Genomic DNA, 20,120 nt, shown 5'->3' on the forward strand with positions numbered 1-20,120 from the left:
TTGAACCGTTCGAGGTAGGCCCTTAGAGGCTCGTTCTCGCCTTGGATAATGGCCTCGAGGGTTGCTTCAGTTTTTGGGTGACGCCTCGAGGAAGTGAAGTGAGCCCGGAAGCGGGCGCACAGGTCCGACCAAGAGTCTACGGATCCTGGCGCCAAGCTCTTGTACCAAGCCATAGCGCCTTTCCTCAGGGTTGTGGGAAAGAGCTTACACTTGATAGAGCCTCGTACATTTATGTACTCGAGGAGAGCTTCAAGATTTTCGATGTGCTCGTCCGGGTCTGTCGAGCCATCGTAGGTATCCATTGCCGGTGGTTTCTCGAGTCCGACCGGTAGGGGAAGTTCTCGGATCCTTCGGGAGAGGGGACCTTGGTGGCTGTCCCTCTCTTCCGGGGATCGGTTCCTTTGGCGACGAGGAAGGTTGTCCCTTCTAGGGGAATGTCTCCTCGGCGGGGTGGAGTTTCGAGATATAGCCTCGTTTCTCCTTGGGCTCGACCTCCTTTCGCTTCTGTGGCGAGGTGGTGAGCGAGACCTGGAGTAGGTTCTGCTCCTCACAGGTGTGGGTGAACGGCGAGCTGGGCGAGCTTGCGCCGTGACCCTCGACTCAGCAATTGCGTCGATGCGACGGCTTTGTTGCTCGAGCCTCTGATTCTGGTGCTCGTATCGCTGGTTCTGCTGCAGCAGTAAGTCCGATTGGCGGTTGATTGCATTGACCAACGCAGCCATCATTTCTTGCATGGGAACGCCCGGAGGGATAGCCACTGCCGGAGTCGCCTGTGGCGGGGTAGCCACAGGGATCTGCGGCTCTTCTGGGTTGTAGGGCTCGTAATGTGCGTCTTGCCCCTCTTGGCCATCTTCCGTTACGGAGGCGAACTGGCCGTCCAGCGGGTGGTACGGTGCGTAGTCCATTGGTTGAACGTTGTTCTCCGCCACGAGCTCCGGGATTTGATGGTTGTTAACGCCAGCCATTGGTCGTGAAGAAGGTGTTTTGAGGGAAGTTTTAGTTTTTGGTTTGGTTAAACAGGGAAACTATGGTCCCCACAGACGGCGCCACTGATCGTGTAGACCAGAATGATGCGACTTTGCCGGCGTTTGCGGTGGTTGAGAGCGTTTGAGACCCCCTGTTGGAGCGGAGGGGGGTTGTGTACCTGCAGGCACTCCGACGCTCAAGTCAGTATGTGTGTAAGGTTTTCTTAGCTATAAAAATGCGTACCTTGCAAATGAAGTGGAGATGCATATATATAGCCCCCAGCGCTGGGCTAAGGCCCTTGATGGCATTAATGGCCATCAAGTGGCTGCCGGAAAACGGCTTGGAGGCCTTGATGTGCAGTAAATGCTCATCATTCCGGTTTACGGCCGTTACAATACGCAAGGGTATCTGACCGTTAGGACGTGCTCGGATGGTATATGTGTTCGACACCCTCTGATGCTCGAGCTCGACGCTCGGCCCAGAACACATTTGTTGTGATATTTTTATATTTAAAATAAATTAAGATGAATTTTGTCTTCTTTAAATTTGATGGAATTCGAGTATTCTATATCTACTTTAAATTCTGACCGGATAAAAGATAGACCCTAACTCCATATGCGATTGGATTCGGGCATCCAATCATTGTCTCAACTCAGTATCATCTTGTACTGTATTTTTATAATTTTTTAAACAAAAAAAATAAAGGATTTGTGTAATTTAAGAGTTTGTTGAATGATTTCTAAGTTAAGAGGAGTAAAAATATAATTTTAATACGAACAAGATAGGAGCAGGTTTGGGACTGGTTCAAGGTACGCACCGATACGAGGTTTGTTTCTATGTCTATGATATAGGATAACTAATTTGTCTTAAGCATTAAAATGTCGGAGACTAATTCAAGTTTTATTATTTGTCACATAATAGAGCTGTTAGAAAATTATGAGGAACAAAATGGTTTTCTTTTTTTGTTGAACAAAATTGTTATCTACTCAAGAGTTTTTTTAAAGACTCTTCTTCTTGCGAGCAATAAATATATAGAGTTGTTATGACACTTTGACAAAATACAGCCACGTACTTTTATCAAGAAAATAAATAGAATACAACCGTCAGTCACACCCCAACCAATAAAAATATGTTAAAATTGTTAGGTCAGGTGTCACGATTGTAATTTGAATCTCAACTTCTTTATTTTTGTGTGTGAGTTTGTAATGACTTTGTGGTTTCGTTTAGTAAAAAAATAAAAAAAATCCAACCAATGTATTAGTACCATGGGAATTAAACTACAATTAAAGTTGAATGCACACTTGCGTGACTTCTAGAATTAATTTAGATGAAATAAATTTAGGCACCATTAAAATTAATTGTTGGCTCACTTCAAATCTCACAGGGAAGCATTAGCAGTTAAAGAAGCTTTAAACATCTCACAGTTGAAATCTAACGGAAAACTTTAAATTTGAGTACTTAAATGGATCTTACATGGACACATCACTAATTTATTACTAGTATTTTTTAATAATATTACCTAATAGGTACCTAACCCCTCCAACCTAGCAATTCTTAAAAAGTTCTAAAATATGTCCCATCAATAACTCTACATCATTACAATAACTTATTATTTAATTATCTATTTTATAATATAAATTGATTGAATGATAAAATTACAAAATTAGTATGTACTGTTTTATTTTTATAATTCGAAAAAATAATTAAAAATTTAAATTTAATTTAAAATAATATTGCCAAATTTTAAGAATTACATAATTAAAAAATAATTTAAAATAATATTACATAATTTTAAAAACAATTAATTTTGTGATGTACCAAAAAAACAATTAATTTTGAAGATGAAGATGAGTCTGCCTATTCAAAAATTGTGTTTTTGTGATGTACCAAAAAAAATTGTGTTTTTGTGTAAATATCCATTAATTAAAATTGAATATATAAAATAAAGTGAGTCCCATGAAAAGAATATTTTAATGAAAAATAAAGTGGGTTTAAGAAGAGAGAGAGTTCTTATTTTAAAAGTGATACTTAATAGGTACTCAAATGAGTGGTACTCTAATGATAGTACCTAATAAGTACCATAAATACCTAATATATAGTACACCATTGCAAATGGTCTAACATCGAAAATGAATACTCTTTTGTTGTTGCAAGTTTCAATAGGGGATAGATTGGTAGATGAAGAGGATTGGTTGTATCCCGTTGCTGTCACTTGTCATAGCAATTACTCCCTCTGTCCTAAAATAATTGTCCCTGTTGACTGTTGACATTTATTTTTTATCATATTTTTTTACTAATGTATAAAGACAAATATTAGCAAATAAGACATTGTTTGATTTGTCTCAATGGATATTTTCACAATATTAAATTTTCACAATTTTTCATGAAAGAAAACTAAAAATATTAATGATTCAAACTATGCATTGGTATGCGTAAAAGACCATTGTTTTGGGACGGAGGTAGTAGCAATTATAACCTTTGATTATGGAGTTTATCATTGTAGAGCATGTGGAAAACATATTTATCCACATAAATAAATTTTTATGTATTATTCATAAGTTTATCAAAATAGTTTATAAAAATACAATTTATAAAAATACAATTTTCGTCAGTGAGAATTTATGAATTAACATAAAAACTTATTTATTTACGTAAAGTATTTTTCATAAACTTAAAAATTAGTAAATCCAAACATACCCATAATATTTTATAGCCTATTAGGAATTGGGATAATAATATTGAGCTGGATTAGTAGTTCGTGTTTTTTTGGTAAGAGATTATTAGTTGGTATAGTTCTAATATATATTTTAATTTTATTAATTAGTTTCAAATTTTTTTACCAATTTTATAAGGGCATATAGTTCTTTTTTTGACGCAAGGCATATAGTTCTAATAATGTACTATAAATAATGAGATTACCGATATGTGTATAATTTATTAATTATTAATTTTAATTTTTTATATTTAAAATTATAGTTTATGTGCTTAATTATATAAATTATTTTCTAATCATATATTTTGTTTGTTTTAATAGAGCCTTTATCAAGGATGAAAATTTAACTAAAAGAGGCAGCACATGATAAACTTCAATATAAGTTATTATAATATTATATTATATATGCCGACTAGATTACTTGACAATAAAAATATATTATATATGCTGACTCATCAAACATTAGGACTTATTTGGTGGGTAAGACAAGAGGCATGGTAATTTTTTTTTTTTTTTTGATATAGTGACATGGTAAAATGTTTGTATCATATTTTTTCTCAATCAAATATTTGATGACACATAACACATGATTCTTATCATGTGTGCGTCAAACACATCATCGGATAATGTCATATCTCTATCCAACTTCTTATATTATTTTTTGTTTCTATTGTATTTTTTGTCCAATCATGTCTGTCTTATCGTGTCCTCTCTATATATAAAGTCTTGTAATAAGACTCAATTAAACAATTTCACATATTATTTTTAAAAAGAAACACTATGAATTTTTCTCGTCTAGCTTTTCTTTTGTTGTTTTTCATTCTTGTTCTATCACACGTCAAAAGTGCTGATTGGGACAATGTTCCATTTGAGCAAAATTATGTTTCTCTTTGGGGGCAACAAAATATGCGACTTCTCGATCAAAATCGGGAAGCTCAACTCACGTTGGATCAAAACTCCGGTAAGACATGCATAGTTCATTATATATACGCAAATTTTATTTATTAGAAAAAGTTAAAATAGTGACAAAAACTCAAAGAAGAAAATTTCTAAATTTCTTCACTTGAGTGTTAGCGACACTAAATTTGATAAATAATATAATTTTCCTGTCTCTAATTTATGTTGTTATTTTAACCTTTTCTAGTGATTTTAAGGCAATAAAATTATTTAACAAAAAAATTCTAACAATTGTTTTAATCTTAGGTTCTGGTTTTCAATCCATGCAAAGCTTTGGTTCCGGATGGTTTAGCATGAGAATTAAGTTGCCTCCAAAGGATTCAACGGCAGTCATCACAACCTTTTATGTACTTTTTCTAATATATCAATATTATTGTGATTTTATTTTTGCACGTATATATATGAATTTATTTTAATTCATAGTATTAGTTTACACTTTAAACTTAAATAATTTTATTATTGCTTCCAAATTTCTATTTGTTGCAGTTGATTTCAGACAAGGGACCTACTCGAGATGAAATTGACTTTGAATTTTTAGGTGGCAATCTTAATCAACCTCCTATATTGCACACAAACATTTATATTAATGGGCAAGGTGGTAGGGAGCAACAATTTCATTTTTGGTTTGATCCCACGGCAGATTTTCATGATTACACACTTCTTCTGAATGAAAAACACATAGTGTATGTAACAAATATTCTCATTATTCTTCTCTCTTTTTTCTTGCCTTGTATTATTTTTTGTTGCTGTAGAATTTATTTATTTATTTAATATTTTTTGTAAGAATTTGAAAAAACTAAAAGTTGAGATGACATTTTGAAATCAAATTGAAGATCCTTAATAATCGCATGTACTTTTTTACATAAAAATAATTGAAGATCTTAGTTTGCAAATCTAAATAGTAGTTTGTTATATGAAATGTTTCAGATTTTTTGTGGATGGGACCCCTATAAGAGTGTTCAAGAATAGCAAAGATAAAGGAGGAAGTTATCGAACACAAGCAATGAAGGTTTATGCAACAATATGGACTCATCCATGGGGCTCTGGTGGAGTTCCAATTAACTGGAATGATGCACCCTTTGAAGCTCACTATAGATCATTTGGCATCAATGCTTGCCAAGCACAAAGCACTAATCTTCAACCATGTGATTCCTCTATGTATTGGTGGAATGCTCAAAAGTTTTGGGAGTTAAACCCTCTTCAAAAACAAGCCTACAACAACATCCGAAACAGCAGCTATTTTATTTATGATTATTGTACTAAACAGCCACTGAGTCCTGAGTATCAAGTTGAGTGTCAAGGTTTATCTATAGACTAACTCAATAGTATTTCATTAGGATTTAAAATTTGTTTCCGTTTAGAATAGTTTATGATTTGTTTTTTATTTAGAGATATAATTTAAGAATATATTTTATATTAATTACAGTATTTTTACTATTTTATTTCATGATATAACTCTATAATTTGTTTCATGATTTTACTTAATTGACTTTCTAAGTATTTACGCTCAATTTACAGTATTTTACTATTTTATTTATGCTCAATAATTTTGTTAGGATTTGAATCTTTTAACCTTTAGTTCAAACCAATTGAGTGGAACAAGTACCAACTAGAGCTCATTGTAGCCAAGCAGAGTTACCAAAATCAACATAGCGTTTGCTATACACAACAATTCAATGGGCTGACAATGTGTATGCGAAATTGAAATTTATAAGCTAAAGATTTTAGAGGTAACTTCAACTGTGAAATTTACAAAAATGTATCTAATGGCCTAATTGTTGAGTCATTTGTGTGAAATGATGGTGTGTGATTGTGGCATCTTAATTGCATCTCTCAAATTTCGGATAAGAAGAGAATGATATATATCATTTATTTTGAATGATAAGTATATCATCTTATGCCAAAGTTTTAAAATCTTGGTTTAAATAAATATAATAGAGAGGAAGCATAAAAGGACAGAAATTCTAGACAAACAAAGTGAACCTTTATTTCTTGACTTGAATGTTGGTAGCATATAAGTTCATGCGGAAAAGCGTAAGTCCAAGACATCCACTATCAGCAGCAATTCTTGGAGAACACACTTCAAAGAGGGACTCTATAGGATGGATCTACCATTTTCAAGATAAACAAGTTGCCCCTATTACCTCTTGATATTCTGTCAAGTTTAAGGCACAAGAAAGAATTTCATACTAAATCAGAATGGAATTCTAACCCTGATCACTTAATATTAATAATGCATTATTGATGAAAACTATTATGTACTACTTTGATCTTATATATGCAATATGCATATATATTGTGTTTGACAAAACTCACCTCAAATCTTCATCCAAATAAGTAATTTCCAATTGACCGTGACCAGACCCGGGTGATTTTATAGGTATCTGTAATCAGCATTGTACACTCATTTGTCAGGAAAACGTATTCTTCATGTAGTTGGATCATCTTTAGTCACAAATCGCATACTCAGTATATCGGTAGCGTTTAGATCAAGACCAAACGGTCGGGTGTCAAGCTCCATACTTTATAGTCTTAACAAAAATTTACTTGCTTTCTGCACCGTCAGATCTAAATACAACAGTTACGGTCACTGATGTTCTTACTACATGAACGCGCAGATTTGTGATTGCAGACTTGAACGTATGATCATCTGTTAAAATATGACAAATAGGCTAAATATGAAAATTCATAAGCTGAACATACCAGACTACCAATCTTGAAGAAGTCAAACTTGACAGCCACCTTTCTTGAGTTAAGTGGCAGTAAATTGGCAGTGGCCTACAACAATAGTGGAAACTTGAGGGATACAGATTACGAAATATTATGAATTTGATGAAGTTAAACAGATTAAATTACAGTTAACCGATTATTAAGATTTATTTACTTATACATTTAGCAGCTAATTTTTTGGAATGGCGTTTAGCACCTAACTAGGACTTGAATTATCAAAAATCTTGAAAATGGTCTTCAAAACATAATCATATCAGCATACGTTGCAAAACTAAAATTCGCCAACACCAAAGTTTCTTGAATTCTTCTATTGAAAAACTCATATAAAAGCCAGATTTTTATTCTCGTTTCAATTGCATAAATTTACGCAATGTAAACAGATGTCCAAAACTTTAGTACCTGGTTGTAGAAGGGCCAAGTTTCTATATTCTGAGCTCTCAATGTATCTGCATTAATTGCCTGGTAGATCTTTCCATTTGGTGGCAGGAATTTCGGTCTCTAGGATGGTTTAACACCAATTAATTATCACTTTACCAAGGCAAAATGAACATAAATATAAAACCATATTGCAAAATCAATCATGTTATAATTAAAACAACAAAAAGGGAATTAGAATCTATGTATAATTCTTTGTTTGAATTGAGATCAGCTAATCAAGGAATGTAAGTTAAGCAAAATTGACTTGCTCGTTATTGTTATGAGTTATGACTTAATCTATACCCCAATTCTCAATCATTAAAATTTCACTCCAAGTATCTATTTATTTATCAGTCATAATATAGTTAAAAAAAGTAATTTGGCACAATGTGGTTCATAAAGAATCAGTTTAGTTAAAAAACTTAGGGTTCAGTTTTATGTAACGGCAGTTTCAGTTTGGTTTGAAAACACACTCAAACAAACACATAACCAATGAACCATTCAATGTCAGTTAAGTTTTATCGAGGACAGTTTGTTTTTTCTTCCGAACCATGAACTATCCTAATCTTAGACCACAATAAAGAGTGGTTATATATTGAGAAAGACTCAATGCTCTCCATAGAGATATGACTTAAGATAAAACCTATAAAGCTGGACAATCCTCGTCTTAGAAGTCTATTTTAGGGGGTTGATCGAGTTAGACCCGAAACTTAAGAGTCTATTTTGTTATCAAAAGAACAAAGGGGAGTGGTCTAGAATCATTATACCAAGTACTACTAATTACCACATTATTTTTTGGCGTAAAACAGGTATCTCTGCGCGCAACTACAAAACCTAATCTCTCGAGTCTTGTGGGACTCAAATGAGAAGCAAACTCTTCCTAAGAGTTTTAACACTCTAACCCAGGACCTTGGTTAACCTAAAAGAGACCCGTGTCATCTAATCTAAACGCCGTTGGATTCTAATTACCACATTTTGACGAGGATGATAATTAAACTTCAAACAGAATTGTCTTTATCATTTGTGATACAGTGTCATCTGATTCCAGAATAGTACATATAACAGCTCTACAAACACACCTGTGTTTGCAAAATTGATTGAGAAGTTGTATATAAAAGCTCCCATTTTCCATTGAGCAAATCAGAGTTAAGAGGCTCCTTAACACAATTCATAGCCTCAAGTTTACAAGCAATCTAGACAAGAACCACACACAATCAACCATAAACTAAAAAACCATAAAAGACAGTGAAACAAAGCCACATAAACATAAATTATTATGCAAGAGTAACTTTAACCTTGTCCACACGTTGTTGATCTTCAAGAGTAGCCTCTGCGCCACGGTCAAGTGGTGAAATTGTTTCATAGAGCTCAACTTTGAGGCTCTGGATATCCCTTCCTTTGCCACCACCAGTGGAAAAACCTTGGAAGAATGAAACCATGTTCTTCCATTTCTTAGAATTAGCTACGGATGATGATGGTAATATGATGTGGGTGGTGTTGAATATTGGTGGTGGGGGGTGCGAAAACAAGATTTAGTTGTGATGGATTGGAATCAATTCTACATTTGAATGGAAGAGTAGAAGTGGGGAGTGGAGATAACTACTGAGAGATGAGTCATGCTTATACACTAATGTGTAAAAAAATTCATAAATTTAGTAGTTTAATTTCTTTTCTTATAAAAAAAATCATAGTGTTTTCTATCTTGGTTATTCAATGAACATTTAGTTAGAAAAAGATCTTACAATTTTTTGTGATTTATAAAGTGTAGATGATTGGTTTAATCCCAACTCCTAGTATATAATATATATACCCCTAACTCTAGAGGAAATGGTTACCGGGAATTTTTTTCGAGTCTTGCGCGCATTACCTCCCTTTCTAAAATCTGTCATCCTTTTTCGTAATTCAGGGTGTCAATCCTCCTAATTAGTTGTTTTCTTTTGCCACGTCATACTCGCCTCATATTTATCCAACCGGAGTCAGGTATGAGTCATTGGATTGACTTGTATGTTCGATTCCACCTTATGAGGTCCAAAATTTTTTTTATCGAGCTCAGAGATGGTTTGACGGTATACATAGTATGTTGTTTCTTAAATTAATATCGAGAAAAAATATAAATAGCAAAAAATAAAGGAATGTATTAATTAATTATTCTGTTAAATTATCTTCTATTAAATTTATCTTTTTATTATTCTTTTTTTGGTACATAATTTATCTTTTTATTTTAAGTCTTGTCTAGTGTAATAAAAAGAGAAAATTTATCTTCTATTAAATTATTCTGATAAAATATCTTAAATTTTTCTTATGTGTTAATTAATTAAATTAATTTGATAATTTTTATCTGTCTATTATACATGACATAATCTTAATTATGAAGCTGGGTTGCTACATTGTCACAGTAGTGGACAGGCACATGCCAACAATTCAACCACCATGAAAGTTGCTATATGCACACCACATCAAATTCTTGGTGGTTGAATACTTCTAAATGTATATTTTTCCTTTGGTGTTGTACCAAACGCCTTGCGCTCACTCTTCACTTATGCCATTGCCATACGTTTCCAGTAGAGATCATAAAATATTGTTCCGTGAACTTATTTGAAATGGTAGGAACATCACATCATATATACGAGAGTCGGAGTTTAAATTTCTGACACTTCACTTATTCACCTTAAGGGTGAAATTTCTAATCGCTAGTCTATCTGACAAAAAATAAATAAATTATAAGACATCTCCTATTTGAATAATGAAGGTTAACTATTTTTATTTTTAGTCTTAGTAAAAATTACTTTCATGTTTTGGTCCCTCCAAACCATGTTATAGCTTCTTCGGTCTATTTTATATTGGAAAATGGATTTTTTGAAATGTGATTTACATTTGGAGTTGTGCTATTTACACACATTTTTTTGCAAATACTGTATCGACACTTAACATGATATAGACTGATTTAAATATTGCACGGAAACCAAAGATGAATAAAAATTGTGGAAAAGTGAATCGAAGCCTCCAACCGTATAAAAATACGGTGTGGTTGTTAAAATGTGTGTTCATATGATTTTTCTCTTACATTTGAGAGAATAAAGTACAATCTATTACTTTCGTGTTTTTGTTCCACCAAACTAACTTATGACTTCTTCTGTCTTATTGATGTCTAAATATACAAACATATCTTAAATAAATAACAAAATCTTGCATGTTACAAACCTCGTTTAATGAATTGTATTAAAATAAATTAATGAGTGTTGTTAAAATACAATGGTATAGTAAATAATATGTTAGGTTTGAATCATGTATTTTTTTAACGTGACAAAGTCTAGCTAAGTTCGAGTTTTTAATATATGATGATCATCAACATATTCCTTATTAAAGTTTTGAACTCCCTTCTATCTTTTTTTTACAACAGAGCAAACGAGGATCGAAAATAGAACTTTATGCATATTATCAATATCTCCCACTATAAGAACAAATCCAGTGGTTTTCCCTTTTATAAATTATGTAATACTATGTTTGAGAGTTGAACTTAAAACAAGAGAAGAAGAAGAAACACTTATTTTTAAATTAAGAAAATTGTGAAAAAAATGTTTTAAAAATAATTAAAACGGTGCTTGAAATATCATATGATTATTTACTATGTCACTCCTTAAGTTTTTAAAAAATCTCAAATATACATCAAAATATAGATTTAATCCTCTAAATTAAGTCTCCTCCAATTCTAACTAATGTAGCTATCAAATCAAACACACCCTAAATTACAAGACAATTTCCAACCAAGAGATAGAGACTCCAAATAAATAGTTGGAATGCATTTGTGGACATTGTCATATAGTACCACAAAATACATATATGCATCATATGGGACAGGAGTTGGAATGCGTTGGCCAATCCAAATAAATAGTTGTCCTCTAATTTCCGTGTGACATGCACATACTTTGCAAAACCATAAAAGAATATGCACCACTTCTCAATTCCACGTGCTACGGGTTCAATTCAACAGTCAATTTGTTAGTTTCTGAATTCTTCTGCATAATGGATATACTTGTATATTTATTAAGGTAGATTGATGATTCTGATTAGTTTATAAATAATATTTATTAATTTTCTTATATTAAATATATTTGTGAATTAAGCACAATTATTCACCTAAGCAGTATACGATATATATCCATATAATATGTGTACCGAAATATTTAATTTTTTTGTTGTTGAAGAAAGTCAATTTGTTAGCTTAATTCTCACAAAAGCATGAAAAATAATTCTACGCCATCACATACCATTAATTAACAATTAAAGAATACTAGTACAGCGGGGGTTATTATATTTCTACTTCATTTACAAAAACAAATATTCCACACACATAGGTTGCTTGGTTTATAAGAAACAACACTTCCATAGTTTCTTTTTCTTTTTTAAGTAATAACACTTATATAGTATTTCACCACCCTCTGTTTTTCTTTTGTTACAATTTCTCCGTCGTTTGTTATTATGTAGATATGTGTTGGTATGGACTAAACCTAACTTTATCTTACAATTATGGTTTTAAAAAAAAAAAGATTATCCAACTTTATATAAACTTTCACATCAGATTCATGACTTATAATGTGTGACTTCAAGTTGGATTCATAAAGTCCAACTTGAACATAGAAATTAGTGATAAAATTCTCCCTATGAACAACCAACATCCCGTCGGTTCATTCGTATCTTTTATTTACAGGTTTTATTCTTCCTGTTTAGTCTCAGCACCCGAGAATCAAACCTGTTCTTATACCAATTGATACGGAGTGAACCTAACTTTCTCAAAACTATGATTAAGAGGAGAGAATTGTTGAATCCTATATAAATTCTCACACCGAATTCATAACTTTCTATATAAAACTCCAAATTAGGTTCATGAAATCTAACTTGCACAATAAAATCGGTAACATATGTTAGTTTTTCTTATAGCATTTTTAATGACTTATTGTAGAGAGAAATTACTCTAGTGATGGTAAAAGTCAGATGTAAATTATTTTTTGTTTTGTTTTTTTTTGGTTACAGATGTAAATTATCTTAATCAAATGATTTGGAACCAATTGCAATATAAGTGGTTTTTTTACTTAACAAAACAAACACCTTTAATATTCCCTTGCTTAATATGGATTTTCTCTTTATTATTTTTCAATTTTCTAATAATCTTATCCTTATGCTAAGAGATTTAGAAATAAAGTGTATTGAAAGATGGGTTGATTTAGAAATGTAAATTATAAAAAGTGGTTTTATTGCTACTTATTATAATATTATTATAGTGGTCGCACATTGAACTATAAATTTCATTATCTATATTTGAAATGTATAAATTTAACCACTAAATTATTTATATAAAAAGGGTAACCAAAAAAAAGTTTATTTAAAAAAAGGAAAAAATAGTCTTAATAAGTAAAAATAATTTGATAAGACTAAAAAAGATTATTTTCGTCATTATGTGTAAAAACTTTAAGTTGTTTCTTAAAAAGTATATATAAGTAGCATATTTACTAAATATATATTTCTTCCGGCCTCAATTATAAATAAATTTCCATTTCTTAAATTGGTTGAATAACTAATGTATTTGGCCTTAATTATAGACCATATACATTAGTTATCCAAAGAATCTAGAAAGTGAAAATTTACTTATGATTAAGGCCAGAGAGAGTGTGTAAGAACAAAAAAAAACTAAAATTTTGGTTATGAGTGAGGAGGATCTATCTCAATTATAAGATCCTTGCTATATCTCGTTCCATTTGACCTACCAAGCATCTTGATCTAGAAACAAATTTTGTTTAAAAAATAAGTGGAGTGTCTAAAATTTAGGGTCCGTTTGGTACAACAAAAAGAAAGTGAAAGGAAGAAAATTACGCAAATCAATACATGAATTTAGATTAAATGTAGTCCAAGTTCATGAATTCTTTTGCGTAATTTTTTTTCCTCCATCTTTCATTCTGTTGTACCAAACGGACCATTAAACTCTAATTTCTGCATACAAATTATGATGTTTTACCTATTAAATTAAACTCACGATAATATACTTGCTCAACGTATTTACTTCTTAAGCTTTTATGATTTTAGAAAAAGACATCTTAATACTCCAAAATTTAATAGATAGGAGTAAGTAAAAATTGACCAATAGTTTTAAGCATGATTCAGATTCACACTCAAGTTATTACAAATTTTCTCAACTAATTTATCATGATTTTACTTGCTCATTTCTATAGCGATTTAGATTTAGCATAGTTACTGCATAATGCAGTAATTGTTATTGGCTGTTCCATAAAGAATAAAGAATTAAGATCAAATACCTTATTAGACGGTTAAATCTCCACTATTTAAATCTAAATTGTTAGATCCTAAATCAACGACCAAAATCAATTATACAACAACTTATTCTGATCCCTCTTATCATCTTTATGAGTGGGATTTTTATTATCATCATTGATTAAAATTATATCCATGAACATGATGATAAGTATTATTTATTATTATTATTACTATTACTATTAATTATTAGTACTAATAATAATAAAATTATGGTTGGATTGGATATTCCCCCGGCTTTATACTCTTGTACTCATTCTCTTTCCTTTTCACCTTTGCTTCTCCTCAACGTTCGGTAGCCTAAAAAGTTAATCCTAAAATTAAAAAATTAAAAAGGAAATTAGTGATAACACTGTGGTACAAATTTGCCAGCGTATATCACACTTCACAGGTTATTTACAGTTGCAACTTGCAAGTGTGAACTGTGAAAAGAGATTAAATTAAGTTATAGTATTAATTGAATTAATACAGTAATTAACACCATCATCATCACTGTTTTAACTTACCCTATTCAAATAAAACTACGCGTTGTGTATTTATTGAGAGAGAGAGAGAGAGAGAGGGAGATTCCAGATGCTTTGGCAATGGGGAAAATTGGAGATGAATATGTGCAACAAGAAGAACAGAGGGAGAACAACGACGGTGAAGAAGATTTACGACGGTGTTCGGTGGTTCTGAGATTATTCAGTTTCAAGTGTTTATTCATTCTCTTTTTCAGTTTATCGGCTTTTCTTTCTGGAATCTTCTGGATTCTTCCTAAACACACAACCGTAATTAGCTTTGATGCTAAAGATATAATTAAGAATAGTGGTAATTAATTCTTCTCTTCCCTTCACTATTTTTCAATTTCGCCTAATTAATTTATGTTTTCGATATTTCATTATGAGATTTTAACTATTTGATTGGATTTGAGTTGTGATGAAATCAGTTTTTGATTCTGATGATCTTTATTCATATATTTAGGTTTTGTTGTGTAATTAGGTTTTCCTCTTTGTTATTTGTTGAATTCAAGAATTGTGTTGTTTATACTGATTCTGGTTTTTGTGATCAGTGATCACTTTTGAGTTTGACTGATGTTTGACAAATACAAAAGTAGGGATTCAATTTTTCTTGTTGTTAGATTTTAGGCATAACATGTTAAGAGCATCTGCAAAAGTATCTGCTCGAAGCTGTGATTTACTATGAAGCACGGACACGACACAGACACTGACACGTTGACACCGATAATAATTTGAGAAAATGATATAATTTTGTGTAATCATAAGTGTCGGTGTCTGACACCGACGCGTGTTCGACACCGGGACACGGCTAATCTGAGGAGTGTCCATGCTTCATAGGTGATTTATGTTTATTCTAAATCGTTGATTTTCGGAGAGCAAACCATATGATAGCATTGGATGTGCATGACTGGGGTTGTCTGTTTGATTGGGTGTGTGATTACTTTCCGTCATGGGATTCGACTTCCCTTTTATGCTAATTTGATATGCATACAAGCCTACGACAAACTGAGGCGTGTTTATGGAAATCATTTACATCAGTGTTCTGTAAAACTGGAAAAATATTATCTTAACAATGGAAGTTGAAATCGTCAGTAAGTGGCTATTGACTTATTGTTGACTTCCACCTAAGAAATTGCTATTAGACTCATTGGCAAGATCCTTCCTTACTTTGGAAGAGAGTATTATGCTTGGTAAGAGGAATGCTAGCAACATATGTCATTTTTTACAATTATTGATGACACTCTTGATGTTTGGTCTATTTGTAAATAATCAATATATAATTAAGTACTATACACGTTGAGAAAATAGGTAAATGGTGTCTATCTTGTAAATTGATCACCTTTTTAAAAATGCGCTGCCTTTCCCTTTAAGGAAATAAACAAATCATAGTCTCAGAGTATGTTGACAGTGCTCCTCGTTTTGGTAAATGTAGATAGTTTGTCATTCTTACCTTCAGGTAAATCATATAAGCAATTTGTGTTAGGAGTACTTTTTTAAATAAAAATCCTTTTATACAGAAGTGTTTGATAGTAATAGTTATTGTTGGAAATAGAATCGAATTAATGTTCACTTTCCATGTAGTATTAGATTAATTATATAGAAGTTAAACAGATTCATTTCATCGTATCTTTTAGGCAACAGAGTCAGTCTAATTATTTCCTCTTGTAAATTACATTCAGAATTTTTTATCTTTGTAATCTTGATTCGTCTAAATATTTCATTCTACTGAGTGTTTTATTCACTCAAGCATATATTCAGAAACTGAGATTCGGCTGCTTACGGCTGTAAAAAAGCCGAACAATACTTCGTTACCAATATTTGTTTTTAATTATATGTAATTTTTTAAATATTGTTACAGAATATTAGGATATTTATTAGGAATCCTAGCAACCTGTGAGTTCTATAGATTTAAACTCTTGGAAGGAAAATATAATTCACTAATGTCCTTGACCACTGCATTGATAGATTAGCAGTTTGTGACTACTGCCAAATAAGTAAATTATTTTAGGTTGCAAATAGCAATCTTTCACTGGCGAAAACAAATTTCTTTTTCTGTTTTGTTATGATTTCTTTCTGTATTATTTTCATGTGATTAATCTTCTGTGTTAAAGATCTCCATTTGAATTCGTAATATTGGCGACTTTACCAAATTTAGTGATAATGCTTTTTTTTTTTCCTTGAACAAATTTCAGCTACTGTTCAGGCATCCTTCAGGCTGGAAAATCCAGTCTCACAGCTTATTCCATACATCGAAAGATTAGAATATGATATATTTGGTGAAATAGCTCTGCCAAATACAAAGGTATTAGCCAGGATTCTACTCTTAATTTTTTTCCCTCAGGTCTCTACTTAGACGTAAAAAGTGGCTCATAAGCTATTTACTTTTAATAGGTGGCTATCCTATCCATCCACCAAAGTGTTGCACCTAATTGGTCTGACGTGGTATTTGGCGTTCTCTCTGATCCAATGAATGTTCCAATAAATCCAGTGCACTTGAGTGTCCTGAAGTCATCACTAATTGAACTGTTTCTCCAGCAATCCAACCTGACTTTCACAACACCAGTAATTGGGAACACATCTTTGTTTGAGATCTTGAAGTTTCCCGGTGGGTTAACTGTAATACCAGAGCAGTCCGCTTCTATTTGGCAGATACGCGAGATTCTATTTAATTTTACTCTTCATAACTCGATATCTGAAGTCCTGGATAAGTTTGATGACTTCGAGGAAGAATTGAGGTTTGGATTGCAACTGAAGACTGATGAGGTGTAGTCTTATAACCTGTTTCACTTATTATTTTGGGAATTGCAATTTTGGTTTTATAACTGCCGTTTCACAAAAGCCAAAACTTTAAAGTTCTAACATATTTCCAACTTCTCTTAAAATCAGAACAAAATTTTCTTATCTGCTTTTTTTTTATTCATATTTCCTGAATAGTTTACTGAAATATTCATGGAAGAAACAGAGAAAGCATAATTTCTAACTTAAAATATAAAGGCTGTTGAAGTTTATTCCATAAGAAAGATTCATTATTTATTGTTGTTGTTGTTGGTGTTATTGTTATTATATTGCATTTTTTGGTCAAAGATTAAAAAACCAATTCTCCATTGGTTACTAACTAGAAGCTGATACCTTATGGTGTGTGTCTATGGCGATATTAAAGGATGTATCTTTTTGAGTGGGTGAAAAACAATGTCCTTTTTTTTTTATTTTTAAATACAATGAAGTTCAGATGCATTACCATTTTCTACATTCTTGTTTTTCATCTAATTTTATTAGTTTTCAATTTTATAATTTTCTCTCGTTGCCTAATCAAACTAACATAGTATAAAGCATGAGTTGATTAAGAATGAATAGTTTGTTCTGTTTAATACCTTGAGAAATTGAAATTTTAGAAGTTGGATGTAAGTCCATTTACAGATGCTATAACAATTAACAAGGATCTGCCTAATTGTTTGCCATTGCAGAATGTGTATGTGGAAATAACAAATGCACACGGCTCAACGGTAGCTAGTCCGGTAGTAGTGCAGGCTTCAGTAATGCGAGGTTTTGAGAGCCTTATGCCACAAAGATTGAAACAAATAGCTCAAACCATAAGAGGCTCTGCTAGAAAAAATCTCGGTCTTAATAACGTAGTTTTTGGCAAAGTCAAAGAAATCAGGTTGTCTTCTTTTTTAAAGGATACACTACATGTTTACCCACCTGCTCCTGCTCCATCCCCACAGTTAACTGATCACTCTGAGCCATCAGTTTCACCATATCATTCTCCTTCTTATTCTCCAATATCCCCAGTAACTGCCGAGACACCTTGTTTTGACTGTGAAGTATCCTCACCTTCACCATCCATTGTGACTGAGCATCCTCCAGCCTATTCTCCTGTCGCTTCCCCTACATCATATACTGCTAGCCACACAGCTGGGGTTCCTCCTGATCTGTCACGTCGTGTACCCGAGGTTTCTCATGGATTCAAGCTTCGCCGAGATGAGGAGAGATCCAATAAGATGGTGTCTCACTTGCTTGCTCCATCCTCTCCATGTAAGTTTATTTAGCATAATAAACCCTGCTTTCCTTTCTCTTGCTTGGCTATAGTTGGAACTGACTATAAGTTTTGTTTGATGCTGATGACACGTTATTTTTGCATCCTTTTGAAGTGTTGGTTCTATATTTTTGTTGCTGCTAGTGCTAATCCTTGCTGTAATGGATACCAGATTTTAAAACAGTTCACAAGTATTTCTTTTTCTAAACAAAATTAGCACAATTTTAGTACAGAAACATTTTGGTCTTTTATTTATTTTCAAATTAGAGCTTTGGAGTAATTGTTCGTGCATATGATGGAATGGTCCTTAGACCCAAGCTTGGGTTCTTTTGTTTCTGATACACTTTCTGGTTTCAAATGTGGTATTTGAAATTGTTGAAGACTGAAGTTGTTTCTGATTACTACCTTTAAAAGCATTAGTTGTTGAATCAGATGATTCAGATTCTTTTGTTAACTAAATGAATTAATTGAGTTCCGGTCAGTTGACATGCATACTAGTGTCTTAATACTTTTTTTCTTTCCTTTTTCTTCTGTGCAGCTTCAGCAGGTGGCGGTGATTTGCGTAGATAAATCTTGCTAATGGGATTTTGTATGCTATTAGTGTCTTTTGTTTTTCTTAATGACATTACATTTCAATGACATGGAGATGTTGCCTAAAGAAGGATCCACAAGCCATACAAGAACTATAGCTTAATGATGCTTCAAAAGTTTTGCGCAGACAAAGGAAGAAGCTTCCGACAAATTTTACTTAATGTCCATACTTAAATTCTGGCATGCAATACAACCAAATTGTAAAGTTTTGGTGGGTTAAGGTCAAAGCCAGAAAATTGGCAGGCCTCTCATCTATGATATATGAAGTGTGAAATTGATCCCAAAGGGATCAAGCTAACAAACAGCATGATTCAAAGCAAAATTGGCTTTAGATGTCAAAAGAACCATTCCTTGTATTCGATCAAGTGTATAATATACAAAGAATTAATGGGTTCTTTGAGCATCTACTATGACATACAAAGAGAATACTTTTTCTTTTTCACACTCTGTATAGTTCTTTGCTTTCCATGCCCTTGCCTTCTCACTTCCAAAAGTAAATAAGAATACAAATGTTAAAAACTTTAATACAAAAAGTGTCTAATTGCTGTTTAAAAACTTGACCTTTATCAAATTTGCAAATAAGAATCTATAAATAAGGACTTAATAATTTATGGTATTACCTAATGATAATATCTACATTGTTCTCACTAAGTTAAATGGCTACCCTTTTATATGCTTCTGTTATTTTAGATTACGAAGTTTGCTAATTTGCCTCCAATGGCATTGTGTTCTGGAATGATTTAAAAAAACATTTCAGGTGACATTGGAGAATGGCTGCCAAATATAGACACGAATGAAAAAAATATATTCAAATTGTCTTAAGCGGTATATTTTTCAGCAGATAAAATTAAAAACAAATATTGGCTGTATTGGAATGACATAAATATGT

The 20,120-nt window shown here is 32.4% G+C and overlaps 2 protein-coding genes and 1 pseudogene across 2 annotated transcripts; 2 read left to right on the plus strand and 1 right to left on the minus strand.

Moving 5' to 3' along the window:
* The first annotated feature begins 4,459 nt into the window (after window positions 1–4,459).
* Window positions 4,460–5,954, plus strand: LOC123904551 (xyloglucan endotransglucosylase/hydrolase protein 2-like). The gene is made up of 4 exons (XM_045954200.1): window positions 4,460–4,640; window positions 4,883–4,983; window positions 5,123–5,319; window positions 5,564–5,954. The coding sequence occupies exons 1-4, from the start codon at window positions 4,460–4,462 to the stop codon at window positions 5,952–5,954; spliced, it is 870 nt and encodes a 289-aa protein (XP_045810156.1).
* A 311-nt stretch (window positions 5,955–6,265) lies between these two features.
* On the minus strand, window positions 6,266–9,546 carry LOC123910430 (annotated as a pseudogene).
* A 4,908-nt stretch (window positions 9,547–14,454) lies between these two features.
* LOC123910431 lies at window positions 14,455–19,673 on the plus strand. Its single transcript, XM_045961528.1, has 5 exons — window positions 14,455–14,917; window positions 16,800–16,909; window positions 16,999–17,370; window positions 18,072–18,639; window positions 19,179–19,673. Exons 1-5 carry the CDS (start codon window positions 14,692–14,694, stop codon window positions 19,208–19,210), a joined length of 1,308 nt encoding a protein of 435 aa, XP_045817484.1. The 5' UTR covers window positions 14,455–14,691; the 3' UTR covers window positions 19,211–19,673.
* The last annotated feature ends 447 nt before the right edge of the window (window positions 19,674–20,120 follow it).

The sequence above is a fragment of the Trifolium pratense genome, linkage group LG2, assembly GCF_020283565.1.
Source record: "Trifolium pratense cultivar HEN17-A07 linkage group LG2, ARS_RC_1.1, whole genome shotgun sequence".
In the NCBI taxonomy this organism is placed as follows: Eukaryota; Viridiplantae; Streptophyta; class Magnoliopsida; order Fabales; family Fabaceae; genus Trifolium; species Trifolium pratense.

Coding starts and splice junctions, on each gene's coding strand:
- LOC123904551 (XM_045954200.1), top strand. CDS start 4,460: ATGAATTTTTCTCGTCTAGCTTTTCTTTTGTTGTTTTTCATTCTTGTT. Junction 4,984..5,122: donor CAGTCATCACAACCTTTTAT/GTACTTTTTCTA, acceptor TATTTGTTGCAG/TTGATTTCAGACAAGGGACC. Junction 5,320..5,563: donor CTGAATGAAAAACACATAGT/GTATGTAACAAA, acceptor GAAATGTTTCAG/ATTTTTTGTGGATGGGACCC.
- LOC123910431 (XM_045961528.1), top strand. CDS start 14,692: ATGGGGAAAATTGGAGATGAATATGTGCAACAAGAAGAACAGAGGGAG. Junction 14,918..16,799: donor AGATATAATTAAGAATAGTG/GTAATTAATTCT, acceptor AACAAATTTCAG/CTACTGTTCAGGCATCCTTC. Junction 18,640..19,178: donor GCTTGCTCCATCCTCTCCAT/GTAAGTTTATTT, acceptor TCTTCTGTGCAG/CTTCAGCAGGTGGCGGTGAT.